The following is a 16,587-nucleotide window of genomic DNA, read 5'->3' on the forward strand; positions in this document are numbered from 1 at the left end:
GTACATTATTTTAATGTTCAACTAGATTTTCTAGACTCTTGGTAATATTTCATTAAAACTGTCTTTCTTTATGTTACCTTTTAACCAGAATTTCTTTCTGCAGAATACCCTAGGGGGAAAAAAGAAGAAAAATATCAGTAGAGCCACTTTTTCTTCCCTGCAAAGATGACTCTTAACTGGATTTTTTTTAAATTTAATTTTGTTTTATTTCTTAAAGTATTACAAAGAGTATTACATATGTCTCCTCCCCCCCCCCCCTTGACATTCCCCCGGCCTCCCCTACCCCCCAGTGTCTTGTGTCCATTGGTTATTCTTATATGCATGCATACAAGTCCTTCAGTTGATCTCTTACCCCCTCCCCGCAAACCTCCCCAGGCTTCCCATTGTAGTTTGACAGTCTGTTCAAAGCTGCTCTGCCTCTGTATCTATTTTTGTTCATCAGTTTATAATGGTCTTTATTATCCATAAATGAGTGAGATCATGTGGTATTTTCCTCAGCTTCCAAGGGGCCGTTTCAACCTCACAGGGGCTGTTTCAACCTCTCAGGGGCCATCTCAGCCTCACAGGGGCCGTCTCAGCCTCACAGGGGCCGTCTCAGCCTCACAGGGGCTGTCTCAGCCTCACAGGGGCCGTCGCAGCCTCGCAGGGGCCGTCGCAGCCTCGCAGGGAGCGCCGCATCCCACATTGGGGGTGAAGGTGCGAGTCAGAAGCTCCTCTCGCTGTCTCTCATGCTGCTCCCTTGAGTATTGCTGATGCTGGAAGTTTCTGAGAGCAGTCTGCAAGTGCTGGACATCATACTTTAACTGGTCAACGAAGTTTGGCATTCTGTCTTTTGTTGGGCGGCTCCTTGCTGGACAAAATCTCCAGGCGTTCATGGTGGCTGAATATCTGGTATGCTTGCTTGGATTTCGTTTTCTACTAAGTGCACAGACTGCTTGTCTGCTGTCTCCCAGCATCCCCTGTGAGACTGGATCTGGTGGACCTGCTTGTGCGTTTACTGGTACAGCGGTTCCATGTCGCCGGCCCAGCCGGGTCCAGCTCCGGCTCCTCTGAACCTGATTCTGCCTCTTGAGTGTGTCCCTTATGTATTCGAGGAGTTGAAATCTACAGTTTGTTGGGTTAGGCTGCAAAAGCGCAGGTGGTTCCTTTTGTGCCACTGGCACAGCTTGGGCAGGGATGTAAATTGAGTAGGGCGGGACTCCGGGAATCACCAGGGCGGAGCAAAGAGCAATGGCGTCTCCGCGACTCCTTGCCTCTCCGAAACTCCGCGTCTCTGCGTCCCCTAGTGCCAGCGAGCAGCTCCGCAAGAAAGTCACCCTCGCTCTCCCACCCGCTGCAAGGCCGTCCCGCCTCTCCCCGTAGGGGTCTGGGACCTCAGAATCCCACCCCAAACAAGCTCAGTGGATTCAAGAGTTTGTAACCCCTTCCGATTGAAAAAAACCGCGTATCCAGTTGCAGCCCTCCTGGCACGCGACTCCGTACCTCTGTTCTTGGCGCCTCTGTACATCCTACTCAGTCTCAATGCTCTTCTTTCTTTCCTTCCAGTTGTAGAGCTTCCACTGGGCCAGCTTTCCCATGGTTCTGAATGATAGCTGTTTGTCTTGTAGTTGGTAGTCTCGATGTTGTTGTGGGAGGCAGCACACACGGGTCTGTACCTTACGCTGCCATCTTGGTTCCTCCTTAACTGGATTTTTAAAACTCATATTTTTCACTATGCATTTAAAATAGGAGACAATTTGGATGACTTAGTATGCAAGTTGCATTTATTAGAAATTACCTATGCCATTATATCATTATGTTTGTGTGGTTAACAATTTGGGAATAATCTTTTACTTTAGTGATTTGGAAATAATCTGTTATGTGTTCATCTAGTCCAGTGGTTCTCAACCTTCCTAATGCCGTGACCCTTTAATACAGTTCCTCATGTTGTGGTGACCCCCAATTTCATTGTTACAAATTGACATAAAGAATAGTGACTAATCACAAAAACAATATGTAATTGTATATGTGTTTTCCGATGATCTTAGGCCACCCCTGTGAAAGGGTCGTTGGACCCCCAAAGGGGTCGTGACCCACAGGTTGAGAACCTCTGATCTAATCCCTTTAATTTTCTCCAGAAGTCCTGTGTGTTTTCTATGAAACTGTTGAATGACTATTGCATTTAATTTAAGAAATTAGGCTTTCTATGATCTGCCTTTTCTCACTACTTGAATCTTTGAGTTATTTACAAAGACTGCCAATAATCTACAATGATTTTTTGGTCAAACATTTATTTGTTTGTTTGTTTATTTTTAATCCTCACCAAAGGGTATTTTTCCATTGATTTTTAGAGAGCGTGGAAGAGAGAGGGAAAGACAGAGAGAAACATTGATGTGAGAGAAACACATTGATAGGTTGCCTCCTGCATGCTCCCGGCCTGGGGAGGAGCCTGCAACCAAGGTATGTGCCCTTGACCGGAATGGAACCCAGGACCCTTTGGTCCGCAGGCCCACGCTCTATTAAAATGATTATTTTTTATTTACACACACACACACACACACCCTGGCTTGTGTAATATGAAACCCAAAAATGAACTAAAGAAAGAATGAGTTCTTATTGTAATTTTATTTTTATTTTCTTTAGTAGAGAATGATTACAACAAATATTTCAGAGCAGTAGAAAGCAGAAGTGCGTTGTTTTTTTTGTGTGTTTTTAGGCTTCACAAATGTGTGTGTCATCCTTGCACAAGGGCCATGCTAATCCTCTATGTATCATTCCAGTTTTAGTACATGTGCTGCCGAAGTGAGCACTGAAATAGAGGTGCTTTTGAAACCCTGTTCTAGGAACTTCTCTTGTTCTCCTGTGACCTTGGAGATTGAAGTCAGGAGGAGATGTCCCTTGAAGAAATGAATGGCTCTTTTTTCCCCTGTGACTTAATTGTTTTAATCTCTACAGAAGCAAATAGGCAGCACTTCCAGTATTCATTTCATTTATAGCTCTGTGAAAAAAGTAGATGGGAAGATTGGAATTCATCTTCTAACCTCCAGAAAAAAAGTTAAAAAGAAGCCCCTTAGTTTAAAGAAGGCATCAAATCCTCTTTTGTCTTCTGATAACAGAAGTACTGTCTGGAGATGAGCTATACACCGTGCTCTTATATTTAAATTTAAACTATATTGCTCCTCCGAATATCTATGAATGTTACGAGTACTTTTATAGGAAATCCCCTGTGTTTTAGAAATTACTTTGAGGAAATAAAGGCCTCATAGCACTGTAAAATCCATTTTCTATGTTGTGTGTGTGTACTTTTAAATCATTGTCTAACAACCAGAAACAATGTATAGGAAAAAGAACCTTAGAAAAAAGATGTTTTAAAAGACAACAAACCTTTTATTCCTCTGGCAGTTACAATTTAGGGCTGCATCACCTATATTATCAGTATTTGTTAAAAATGTACCATTTTGTGTAATTATATTGTGTAGCAAAAGAATCTGAAACAGAGCACCTCATTTAATGTTATGTGTCCAGTGTGTGCTCGGTTAATGTTGATAATGCTACCAAAGATATCCTGGCAGTACTTTATCTCTTTCCTTGAATTCCTTTGATTTAAAAGGCAAATTCTGGTATTTGGAGTTTTGACAGGGGTCCATTCATTGCAGTTCTCATGAACTGCTCTAGAATTGAACAAAGGCACAGAATTGAATAGCTGTAAGCATGCAAAGCCTTGTTCAGGGCTCAAATAAATGCAGCTTTAAAAAAGAATTTAATTTCTTCTTTCTTGTGAACAGATTAAAGACCAACTTTCCATATACCAATCACTGCACAAATCCAGGCTATTTGTTAAGTCCAGTCACAGTGCAAAGAAACATATGTGGAGAAAATGCTAGCGTGAAGGTCTCCATTGAAATTGAAGGATTTCAACTACCAGTTACTTTTACATGTGATGGTAAGTTTGTAGTTCCCAACCATCCTGTTTTGCTCTGATTAGAGAGGAAATGTTTAAAATGTTAATAATTTTCATTCTCTTAAGAAAACAACTCTGTTTTAAAAAATGTGTTTGTGTGAATATGGTAAAATACTTAACATTCATTAGTTATCCTTTTCAAAAAGTTGGCATTTCATTTGGATACTTTCCTGGTTAGGACCAGTGGGAAGACAGTTTACCTTTGTAACTACTATACATATTTCTCTGAAAAATACTGAGTAACTTTGGTTAGTCAGTGGCTCTTGGCCAAGGCCCAAAAACATTAGAAAAAAAGGCCAATAGATAGCTAATTAAATAAAAAATCAAATTTTTTATTTTTTTGTTTTATGGCAAGAAGAATGCTTGTTTATAAAAAGCTGTCAGTGAAATTGAAATTCCAGTTATCTTGCTAAGCTCCTCTCTTTTAAGGCAGTGATTTTCAACCTTTTTTCAGCTCATGGCATACATAAAAATGTATTTTTTACCAGTTTGCCAAAAAAAAAGTATAATTTTGATTCATTCACTCCAGATGGCTATTGTGTTGGTTTTTATTTTTTCTTAAACATTTTTATTGATTTCATAGAGGAAGGGAGAGGGAGAGAGAGATAAAAACATCAATGATGAGAGAGAATCATTGATGGACTGCCTCCTGCATGCCCCTCACTGGGGATCAAGCCTGCAACCCGACATGTGCCCTTGACTGGAATCAAACCCAGGAACCCTCAGTCCGCAGGCCGATGTTCTAGCCACTGAGCCAAACTGGCTGGAGCGTCATTTTTTAAAATGACAATTTAAGGGAAAAGAGGTCAGTGCCTCCGACTAAATAGTCAGGTATGGCATGTTTTAAAAATTCTTACAGCACACCAGTTGAAAATTGCTGCTCCAAGGAGAAGATATTTCTCCTTTAGTTCTAAGCCTTCCTTCAAAATTTGATGTAGGAAATTTTTTGTTATAGTTTTAAAAACTGCTTTTATTTTCTTTTATAGTTTATTGCTTTTCACAATGTATATTATTTTAATGGGATTCCAACAGTGGAATAAGATCCTATATTTCTATAGCACTTTGGCCTAAAAATTATGCCATTTTTTTTCTTTAATGGTTATGACTAAGAATAGTCTAATATTGGATACTCTGTAGCTTTGTACTTTTAAAGGCCCTTTGAAAAAAATCTGAAACAAAAAAACGTTAGCCAACTATAAACAGTCATTCTTTAGTTTCTAAAGGAAGAATTATTCTTTTTAAATATACCTCACATTTTGGTTTGAAGAAACACTTAACTCTATGCAGTAAGAGTTAATACTAAAATTGAAGAAAAAAAAGACAATAGGTCTCTTGACTGAAATAAGCATGAGTATCAATGCTTACACATGGATGATAAATGTTTTAATTTGTATCACATTTTGATTTGCTATATCAAGATCTGATTGCTTAAAAAAATTTCAAGTGCCTAATGTTTGGTTCTTCATAAATGTGCAGATTTATAATGTACATTTCTGCTAAGAAATGTAACCATGTTATGGTACAAATGGTTTGTATGTTCAAATGATATATGTTACCACATATTTAACTATTCAGAAATGTAGCCATTATATTAAATAGAGGTTTTATGGCCTTTTCTGCCAAGTTGATAATTTTCATGAAGTTTTAATGTAATCAGTGTCTTCTAAATCTAGCATTGGAGCTTGAAGTATAGAAATAGGTTACTTTAAAGGTTACATTAGTTTTTAATGTGCTGTGATCTTAGTATCTAGCTGTTTCCCAGAATGATAATTGAACAATTCTTCCTACTTGTTAGATTTTTATTCTTTATCAGAAGATTTACCAGGCAAATGTCAAACATTTAAAATGGTGATTCTTTTTCTTAATGGTAGTTTAAATTATTGTTTGCTAGGTACTGCTAAGTGCCATCCTTTTTTGAAGTGTCTGTAATAGGGAGGTAACTTGCTTAGCCCTAAGATAGTAATCAGTAGCCACATGTGGTTATTGAGCACTTGAAATATGATTAATTTAGTTTGAGATGTGCTGAAAGTATAAAATGCACACTGGATTTTAAGAGAATATAAGATAATCAGAAATTTAAAAATCTTGATATATTAAGGTTAAGTAAAACATTAAACTTAGCTTCACCTATTTCTTTTTACCTTTTTCATTGTGGCTACTAGAAAATGTTAAATTATAGATGTGACCTGCATTATATTTTATTACATAGTGCTGTCTTAGGTAATAAATACAATCTGAATAAATGTATATTTAGAGTTAAATAAGCAAAATGAAAATGATGACTAACTCTTTTACAGTGAGTTCTACTGTAGAAATTATTATTATGCAAGCCCTTTGCTGGGTGCATGATGACTTGAATGAAGTAGATGTTGGCAGCTATGTTCTGAAAGTTTGTGGTCAAGAAGAAGTACTGCAGAAGTAAGTTTATTCATTTAACTACTGAGCAACATCATTGGAAATTCATTTTTAACAGCTTAAATTAGAAAAATTTCAAGTTCAGTTTGTAAATCAATAATACGTTGGATCCTACTAAATTGATTAATTGTATCAAATAAACTTGTATTGAGATTTATTTTGTCTAAGAAATCATGTCTAAGATAGTGGAGGGATTTCAGAGATAATTAAGACATGGTATTTCCCTTAAAAAGTGTATATCTCAGCTCTGGCTGGGTAGCTCAGTCGGTTAGAACGTCATCCCAATATACCAAGGTTGTGGGTTCAGTCCCCTGTCAGGGCACATACAAGAGTCAATCAGTGAATGCATAAATAAATGAAACAATAAATCTATGTTTCTCTCCTCCCCCTCTCTATAATCAATAAGTTAAAAAAAATTTTTTTAAAGTGCTTGTAGTCTCAGAAGGGAAGAGTGGTGGGCATTTGGTTGATAAGTGAATTTAATGTTTTCTTTCTGCAAAGGGTCACATCATTATAGACTCAATTTTCCTTTTGTACAGGCACTACTTATACATAGTAGTCAGCTGTGATTTCTTTTTTTAAAATACATTTTTATTGATTTCAGAGATGAAGGGAGAGGGAGAGAAAGAGAAATATCAATGATGAGAGAGAATCATCAATAGGCTGCCTCCTGCACGCCCCCCACTTGGGATGGAGTTCGCAACCTGGACATGTGTCCTGACCAGGAATTGAACTGTGACCTCCTGGTTCATAGGTCAACGCTCAATCACTAAGCCACACTGGCTGGGTAATAATAATAATATGATTATTATTACTGAAGTAATCATATGAACCAGGTAATTATTACCTCTGAAATTTGGTCTAGTTAGTTATATTACAGATTTTATTCTCTTAAGCTAATAAAAATGTCCTGTCCCTATTTTTCTTATTTTCTTCATCTTCTTTCTTCTTTGCTTTGATTCTTCTCATGTAGAAATACTCCTCTACTTAAATGCTCCCAATGGTTAAAAAGCTCTCTCTGTATTTTACCATTCTCTTTAGTTTCTGATGCAGATATAATTTTATATTTTACTCTCACCTCTATAATTTCTAGTTTGAAGAAAATAACATTGATGAATCATTAATATATTTTAACAGTAATCATTGCCTTGGAAGTCATGAACATATTCAAAACTGTCGAAAATGGGACACAGAGATTAAACTGCAACTTTTGACCTTAAGCGCAATGTGCCAAAATCTGGCCCGAACAGTAAGTGTTTACCTTATAACTGCATTGTATTTAGTTAAATCTGAATAATTCTGCTAATGAGCCAGTTTGCAGTTTGCATATTTTCCAAGATTTATGGGTTTGTCTGGAAATGATGAACTCTGTATCTCAACAGTAGTCTTTTCAGCAGATGTGTGAGATTTTTAATCATGAAGGTGTAGTAGCATACTACTCAGAGCTGGGGACCTTTATGAAAATCAAAGTGGAGAGATTAAACATTTGATTTGTAATTGTTTTACACAAGGATGAAAACATTAGGGTCCAGCCAAGGAGAAATGAGGAAGAGGGAAAGATTTTGAATACTAAATGTGGCTTGAGGGGAAAAAAAGATCCATATTGACCTTTGCAGCAAACTGAGAAAAATACATTATTTTTCACCAAATAAAAACTAATTTTGTGTTTTAAAATACAGTACTTTCTTTGGAGCTTTAAGCAAAATAGCATGCAGAAAATGAGGCCATTTATTACTGTATATACTCTTGATGAATTTTAATGTCTAAGGAGAATTATTCATTTGGTAGAATTTGGGGTGGGAAAATATCAGTCATTTCTACTTTCTCTTCTTTATTTTCTTAAATTCTACTGTTGTGTTAGGTTAGAATTTATTAATTGGGTGGAAACTATTTCACAAAATTCAGTACATTTTAGCAATCATTAGTAACTTCTCTTTTCAGTTTCTTAAGGAATGATATTCTTGAGTAAATTTGCATAGTAAGGATTTATGGTAGGAGAGACTAGTATTGCATTTATTGGGGGTAAGGTGGAGGGAAACTTGATAATCAGTAGAAAGAAAATGCAGAAATTCAAATGATCTCTTCCCCGTCTGGCTCTCACTCTACCTTCATTTGGCTGTCAGCCATCTTTAAAAGTATTTTTAGCGTCCTAGTCTCTGTATAGAACAGACATAGTTTTTGCTTTGGATCTATTTATATATGAAAAATTAGACTTAAAAGAATTTATGTTTATCCATTTAAAATATGTTTTAGGATATTGATTCACTGTTTTGGAGTCAATTATAAATAATATTTTAGCCTCAGTTCTGAAAAATCACTTTAGTTTCAAGAACAGTATATTCAACCATACTTAATTTGACAATAGACAGACCAAAGAATGGATTTGATTTTTTGGTAAACATTTGTGTATATATGTTTGTTTAGGCAGAAGATGATGAAACACCTGTGGATTTAAACAAACATCTGCATCAAATAGAAAAACCTTATAAAGAAGTCATGACAAGGTGTGGCATCTAAAGCATTAATTGCAGGTTTTCAAACTTTGCTTTTGGATGTGAATACATTGATTTTTGGTAAATGACACAGTCATTTTTGTATATAGTTTCCTTCAGCCACAATAACTAGCTGTTCTTTATTTCAGACACCCTATTGAAGAACTTTTAGATTCTTATCACAACCAAGTGGAGCTGGCTCTTCGAATTGAAGTACGTCTTAATTCACAGTTTGGCATGGTGACTTAAAGATTCTTGTCTCTGTCCTCTTTTAAATACTAGTGTTGGCTTTGGATAAAATGTTTATAAAGGGCTACTTAAACTATACTCTTGATGTTGATGTTTGATGACTTGTTTTCTGACCCATCTGATTAACGAAAGTTGTTAGTAATGCTGAGTCAACATGTCTATTCTCACTTCAGCTTTATTACTAAGAGGAACCTTCAGTTCAATTCAAATCATTTATTGAGTGCTTACTATATGCTAATTATTGGAGTTATGAAAATGAAAGACCTAGTCCCCATCTACCAGGGATTTGAAACTAGTGATGGGGGATGTAAACAAAATTGTAATATTAAATGTAAAATAGAGGTATGCATTGGGGTTCTTTGGGAGATCAGAGAAGGACACGTCTCTCTACTTAAGGGTAAGTGTGAAGTGAAGGTTGAGAGATGACATTGGAGAAAGCTAGACATAAGTTACCACCTTATAATGCATGCTAAAGAGTTTTATTTTATCCTCTAGATCAGGGGGCCATATCTTGTCCACTTACTATTCTTGTAAATAAAATTTTTTTTGGAACACAGCCATAGCCATTTGTTTATATAATTTTCTATGCTTTCATCTGTGCTTGAATACTAGAGTTGAGTAGTTAGGACAGAGTCTATATGTCTTGCAAAGCCTAAACTGTTTACTTTGCCATTTTACAGAAAAAGTTTGCTAATCCCTGCTCTAGCTATTTATGGTATTTTTAGCTGAGAATAGGAAGTGGGGTGGGATGGGATGTGGTGTGTGACATGGTTAGTCCTGAGCTCTGAAATCACTTGGGCTATACTGTGGAGATTAGATTTAGGGTTGGCAAACTTGCTATAGTAGTATAGGAATGCTACTTAGGAAGGTTTTGTTTGTATAGTACAGTAGGTCCTCGGGTTACGGGAGATCTGTTCCTGCTGCGCGATGTAACCCGCTTTTCGCCGTCAGTTGGAACCCACCTATATAAGCACCTACGTCACTCACATGGAGCACATACACAGCAGTAATGAAGTGAAACAGTAAAAAAAATTTAAAAGAAAGGTAACAATTCCTGACCTTTACTTGTGGTAAATAAATAATAAAAAACATAAAACACATATGTACATACATTGAAATGATGGAACTTTTTTTTTTTAATAAATGGAGAGGGCGACGTAACCACGAAATGACGTACGTTGAGTCCAACATAACCCGAGGATTGCCTGTAGTCCAAATGAAAGATAATGACTATGGTGAAGGTTGAAAAGGAGGGAACTAATTAATAATACTTAGGAGATAAAATTGGTAAGCTTTTTAAAAAATATATTTTTACTGATTTAAAGGGAGAGGGAGAGATAGAAATATCAATGATGAGAGAGAATCATTGATCAGCTGCCTCCTGCATGCCCCTCACTGGGGATCGAGCCTGCAACCTGGGCATGTGCCCTTGATCAAAATGGAACCTGAGACCCTTCAGTATGCAGGCCAACGCTCTATCCACTGAGCAAAACCAGCTAGGGGTGGTAAGGTTTTGACAGGTAATGAGATGTAAGAAGAAGAAATAGTGTCAGTTAACTTCCATATTTCTAGCTAGTAGTACATTCTTATCAATATTCTAGAGGCCTGATGCACGAAATTTATGCAAGAGTAGGCCCTTCCCCTGTCTGCCGGCACTGGCTTCCCTCTGGCACCCTGGACCCAGGCTTCCCTTGCAGCCCCGGCTTCGTCTGGAAGGTCGTCCGGAAGGACATCCAGTCTAATTAGCATATTACGCTTTTATTATAGATACACATCTTCATTTATTCAATAAATGTTTATTGAGTATTTCCTCATTGCGAAGCACTGTTGTAGGTGCTAAGGATATGGGAGTGAACAAAAGAAACTGTAATCCCTGCCCTTTAATTCTAGTTGGAGGAGACAGACAATAAGATATACTAACAAAGTATATGTGATGTCAGGTGGTAAGTGATACAGAGAAAAATAAAGGAGGAGAGTAATGTTGCAATTTCAAATAAGGTAGTCAGAGAAGGCCTCATTGAGAAGATGATTTGCGTAAAGATCTTAAAGAGTAGAGAAAGAAATTACTGGTTATCTGGGAGAGGAGTGTTTTGGGTATATTTAAGGTCCATCAGGTCTTTATAGCTGGAATAGAATGAGAGAGGAAGGCAAGAGTGGAAACAAATCAATTAAGAAAATGTTTTGCTAGCCTCAGGAGAGATGATGATTGCTTGGACCAGGGTGATTATAGTAGAAGTGGTAAGAAGGGGTTGAATTCTGTGATATATTTTGAAGTTTATGCTAGGATGGTTTACCCATAAGTTGGATGAGGAACATAAGAGAGAAAGGAAGAGGGGAAAGGAGGGAGGTTGAAAGAAGAGAGAGCACACTCACGAGAGAGCATTTGGAACTTGCCTTTTAGTGAGATGTTGAAAATTGTAAGAAGAGCAGGTTTGGGCAAAAGATCTGGTACTCAGTTTTGGACATTATGTTTGATATGACTATTATTCATCTAAATAGTGATGTTGAATAGACAGTAGGATATAAATCTGGAATTTAATGGAGGAGATCCAGGCTGAAGATGATGATAACTTGGAAATCATCAGACTATAAGTGGTCTTTTTCAGCCATAAGACTGGATGAGATGATCATTGCAGGTAGAGGGAAAAAATAAATTAAAAAAAAGATATAGGACTGAGTCCTGGATATCTCTCCCATCTTGAATAAAAAGTCCACATTTCCCTGCAGCAGCCACCCCACTTCTCTATTCTCCTTGCAACAGAACTCTTGAAAGTTAGTCTGTTTTGCTGCTTTCACTTCCTCTCTTCCCATTCTCTTATGAACCCTCTCTCGTGAAGCTTTCAATGTCAGCACTTCCCCAAAACTGCACTTATTAGTCTTTATTTTTCTCAAATTTTCTATAGTGTTTGATGGAGTTTATTGTTTCTTCCTTCTTAAAATACTCACATGGCCTCTGTGATATCACTTTCTTGGTCTCCTACTTCCAGTGTCTGCTCTGTTTGCACTCTTACCTGTGGCTTCTTCCTGATCTCCTTATCTTCCTGACCTCTAAACATTAGAATGCCTCAGAGCTCGTTCTAGCTCCTCCTCTCTTCTCTCTGTATCACATCCTGGGTGATCTCACTTAATCTCATGTCTTTAAATATCCTCCATGCTCACGCTTCAAATTTATATCTCCAGACTTAACCTCTTCCCTCAACTCCAAATTCAAATATCTATTACTTGACATCTCAAATTTAAGATTTAGAAAACTGAATTTTTTTATATTATCCTTCATATTTATTTATCACAATCCCCCTTCTTAATAAATGGCAACTCTGTCCTTTTATTTGCTCACACCAAAATCTTGGAATCATATTTGATTTCTCAAGAAAAGGATCTTTCACATCCCACAAGCATCTAATTCCTGCCTTTTCTACCTTGAAAATATTAAGAATAACCACTTTTTATCACTATCAAAACTACAGTCCTCGTCAATTATGATAGTTATAATAGTGTCTTTACTGTTCTCTTAGCTTCTACCTTTGTATAGCCTGTCTTCCACAGGCAACCAAAATGATAGTTTAAAAAATAAGTCATGCCCTGGCTGGTGTGGCTCAGTTGGTTGGAGTATCGTCCTGGGCACCAGAAGGACATGGATTTGATGCCCAGTCATGGCAATAAATAAACAAACAAACAAATAAATAAATATAGGTTACTAGATCAATGTGGTATCTTGGATTGTATCCTGGAAGAGGAAAAGGAAATCAGTGAAAAAACTGGTGAAATTTGTATAAAGTCTATAGTTTAGTTAATAGTAATGTAACCAGTGTTAATGTCTTAATTTTGACAAATGTAACATGGATATATAAGAAGTTAAACTAGCTTCCTTTAATGCTATACAATTTTTTCAGCTTTTCTATAAATATAAAATTATTATAAAATAAAAAATTTATTTTAAAAATTAAAAATAAGCCGAAACCGGTTTGGCTCAGTGGATAGAGCGTCGGCCTGCGGACTGAAAGGTCCCAGGTTCGATTCCGGTCAAGGGCACGTACCTGGGTTGCGGGCACATCCCCAGTAGGAGATGTGCAGGAGGCAGCTGATCGATGTTTCTCTCTCATCGATGTTTCTAACTCTCTATCTCTCTCCCTTCCTCTCTGTAAAAAAAAAATCAATAAAATATATTTAAAAATTAAAAATAAGCACAGGAAACAAATGTAAAATAAAAGAAAATGAAAGCTAACAGATGGTTATTTGAAAAGATTAATACAATGTATAAACCTTTTAAAAATGTTAAATTGTGCCACTCGTTTGCTCAGAAATTTGTTTGCTATCTCAGTAAAATTCAAAGCCCTAATTGTGGCTTCTATGCATTCTGACCCACTACCTCTCTGATCTGGCCTCCTACCCCTTTTCTCCTTTGTTTTGGTTGATCTTCAGGTGTGGTCCCCAACTGGGCCCCTTATGCTTATCCCCCCCCTTTTTTTTTTCTTTTTTTTGGTTAATCCTCACCTGAGGATATTTTCCCATTGATTTTTAGAGAGTGTGGAAGGGAATAAGGGAGGGGGGCAGAGAAAGGAACATTGATGTGAGAGAGGTACATGGATTGGTTGCCTCCCACACATGCCCCAACCAGGGCTGGGGGATTGAACCTGCAACCCAGGTATGTGCCCTTGATGGGAATCGAACCCAAGACCCTTCTGTGTGCAAGCCAATGTGCTAATCATTGAGCAACATTGGCCAGGGCTACTTCCCATATTTTTTATAGCTTTATTGAGATATAATTTATATACCATAAAATTTACCCATTGGATGTGTACAATTCAGTGATTCTTTTAGTAAATGAAAAGAGTTGTATAATTATTACCACAATCCAGTTTTAGAACATTTTCATTACTCCCAAAAGGTTTCCATGTGCTACTTTCCAGTCTTCCCCATTCCCTTCCCCAAACAACTACTGTTCTGGTTTCTGTTTCAATATATTTGCCTTTAATGGAGATTTCATGTAAACGGAATCATACACTATGTAATCTTTTATATCTGATTTATTTCTCATACCATACTACTTTTAAGCTCTACCCATGTTGTAGTATAAAAGTTGTAGGATGTATCTATAGTTTGTTTCTTTTTTTATTCTAATTTTTAAATGTTTTTTAATGATTTCCAGAGGAAGGGAGAGGGAGAGAGAAATAGAAACATCAACGATGAGAGAGAATCATTGATCAGCTGCCTCCTGCATGCCTCACATTAGGGATCAAGCCTGCAACCCAGGCATGTGCCCTAACTGGGAATCGAACTGTGACCTCCTGGTTCATAGGTTGACGCTCAACCACTGAGTCACACCAGCCAGGCAAAAATTGGAGACTCTTGAATCTGTATGGTTGTGAGATTTTTGTTAGAAGCTGTCTGGTAGAAGAAGCAGAGAAGTTTCAGAGCTCAAATAACATGCTTTGTCAGAATGAGGGTGCGAGGGCTAGAAGCAAAGGAGATTGTGATCAGAGTATGACATTGTAGGTGAGATTTTGATAGGGTGCAGTTTTGGGGTTGAAGATATTGTGAGTTTTCCACACAGACATTTATGTAACTGACGGTTATTATAGGACAGTCGTCGGCAAACTCATTCGTCAACAGAGCCAAATATCAACAGTACAACGATTGGAATTTCTTTTGAGAGCCAAATTTTTTAAACTTAAACTATATAGGTAGGTACATTGTTATTAACTTAATTAGGGTACTCCTAAGGCTTAGGAAGAGCCACACTCAAGGGACCAAAGAGCCACATGTGGCTCGCGAGCCGCAGTTTGCCAACCACGGTTATAGGATATAGGGTGGAATAGAAAGTCAGATAAATATTTAGAGCAAAAATGTGGCATGCAGTGGGGGAAGTGACCACATGTCAGTGGCAAGGCAGATAACTCAGTCAGGGGCCAAGTCAGGAGACAGAAATTATATAATTATTTGAACAGGGAAATTTAGTAAAAGGTAGTTAATTACTACAGGGGGTTAAAGAGGACTTTAAGGCAGGAGTTTGCATATCATTGGCATGCCAGATCTAGCCTGTCGCATGTTTTTATAAAGTTTTATTGGAAAATATTCATGCTTATTCATTTATGAATTATCCATGTCAACTGTAATGCCCTAATAGCAGAATTGAATTGTGACAGAGACTGTGTGGCCCACTAAGCCTAAAACATTTACTATCTGGCCTTAGAAAAATGTTTGCGAACCCTGCTCGAAGGGATCCAGAAGTAATAGGTGCAAAAAGAGCAGCTATCACCTCTAGATTGAGGAACAGTGGGTAGTGAAAGAACTCTAAGAACTTATGATAGAGCCTCTCCCCCACCTTATAATTTATGGCTGTCACAGGAACACACAGGTTGCCTATGGCAAAGAAACTTGCCGGAGTTCTCAGATTGGGAGAGCATGGCCTGAGGGTGCCGAGTCTTTGAGGATCATTAGGCTACCACTCTGAATTTAAAAAGGACTGGAACCCTGATGAGAGTTACCTTCATGCTGCTAGCCTTCGAGTGTCCCTTTGGTGCCCTCTATTGACAAATCCTAACATTGTTCCAGTTGGCAAAAGAAATGTTTATATAGGGTCTAGCTCCAGTATCACAAATTAGACCGTAGAAGAATGGATTTGAAACTGACACATAACAATTTGATCATTGGCACATAAAAAATGATGAAGGATAGTATAGGAAAATGGCATGAGCCTCAAAACTGAAAAGGTTTTGCATGAAGGTGGAGGAGTAAAAGTAAGCAGAAATATAAGTAAGTAAAAATAGGGAGCTAGATAATAGACCTTCAGCCCCTGAGGACTGCCAGGTAATTGAATATTTGAGAAAATGAGGTGGCTTCATTTAAGCATGAAGGTGAAGGGAACATTCAGTTTATGGTAGCCAAGCTTCAAGAGTGGAAAATTTTAAATTTTTAACGGATTGTACAGTACTGAGTTTCAGCCCATTCTTACAGTACTTGGCATGTAAGTTTGGCATAAATGTTTGATGAATTAATACATTATATAAGAATGTTTTTAATGAGGTAATGTACTTTAAAACAATGATGGAGTGGAGACATATTTTTAAATCATTAACATCAGGTAAATGATTTTATTACATATTTGTACATATACTTTTGAATCATGGTGAATAAACTGTACTTGAATAGTTCATAGGGATTGTCCTCAAGGGAGTTTTTTCTTCTAACAGAATTTTTTAAATGATGGTTGTATAAATGCAAATGATGCTTAAAAAATGGCTAATTTCTAGTAACTGTTGTCCAATGTTATTAATATGTAACTAACCTGTAAAGAACTTGGTTTTTTTATACCAAATTTTCATAGGATGGAGAGAAGGGTTAATTTTTTTTAATGTGGAAATTATTCCCAATGAAAATAAAAAAAGATAACTGGTTTTTTTTAGAGATTTAGTAATTTGTTAGTAATTTATTGCTATTATTTCTGATTCTAATATGAAACTAATGGTATTTGCATATAAATAATTGTTA

The 16,587-nt window shown here is 37.1% G+C and overlaps 1 protein-coding gene and 1 non-coding gene across 5 annotated transcripts in view; one reads left to right on the forward strand and one right to left on the reverse strand.

Moving 5' to 3' along the window:
* PIK3C2A (phosphatidylinositol-4-phosphate 3-kinase catalytic subunit type 2 alpha) overlaps nucleotides 1-16,587 on the forward strand; it is a 92,882-nt gene that overhangs the window by 38,162 nt on the left and 38,133 nt on the right. For all 4 annotated transcript variants that reach the window (XM_023758168.1, XM_023758167.1, XM_006093827.3 and 1 more), the window contains exons 4-8: nucleotides 3,765-3,922; nucleotides 6,238-6,358; nucleotides 7,493-7,604; nucleotides 8,780-8,859; nucleotides 8,997-9,060. In XM_023758168.1, the coding sequence (XP_023613936.1) occupies nucleotides 3,765-3,922; nucleotides 6,238-6,358; nucleotides 7,493-7,604; nucleotides 8,780-8,859; nucleotides 8,997-9,060 (535 nt within the window). The remainder of the gene's footprint in view (nucleotides 1-3,764; nucleotides 3,923-6,237; nucleotides 6,359-7,492; nucleotides 7,605-8,779; nucleotides 8,860-8,996; nucleotides 9,061-16,587) is intronic.
* Nucleotides 2,683-2,789, reverse strand: LOC111827057. The gene has a single exon (XR_002830512.1). It is a non-coding gene; the product is annotated as a U6 spliceosomal RNA (small nuclear RNA).

Source organism: Myotis lucifugus, unplaced genomic scaffold (genome assembly GCF_000147115.1).
Source record: "Myotis lucifugus unplaced genomic scaffold, Myoluc2.0 scaffold_124, whole genome shotgun sequence".
NCBI lineage: Eukaryota > Metazoa > Chordata > Mammalia > Chiroptera > Vespertilionidae > Myotis > Myotis lucifugus.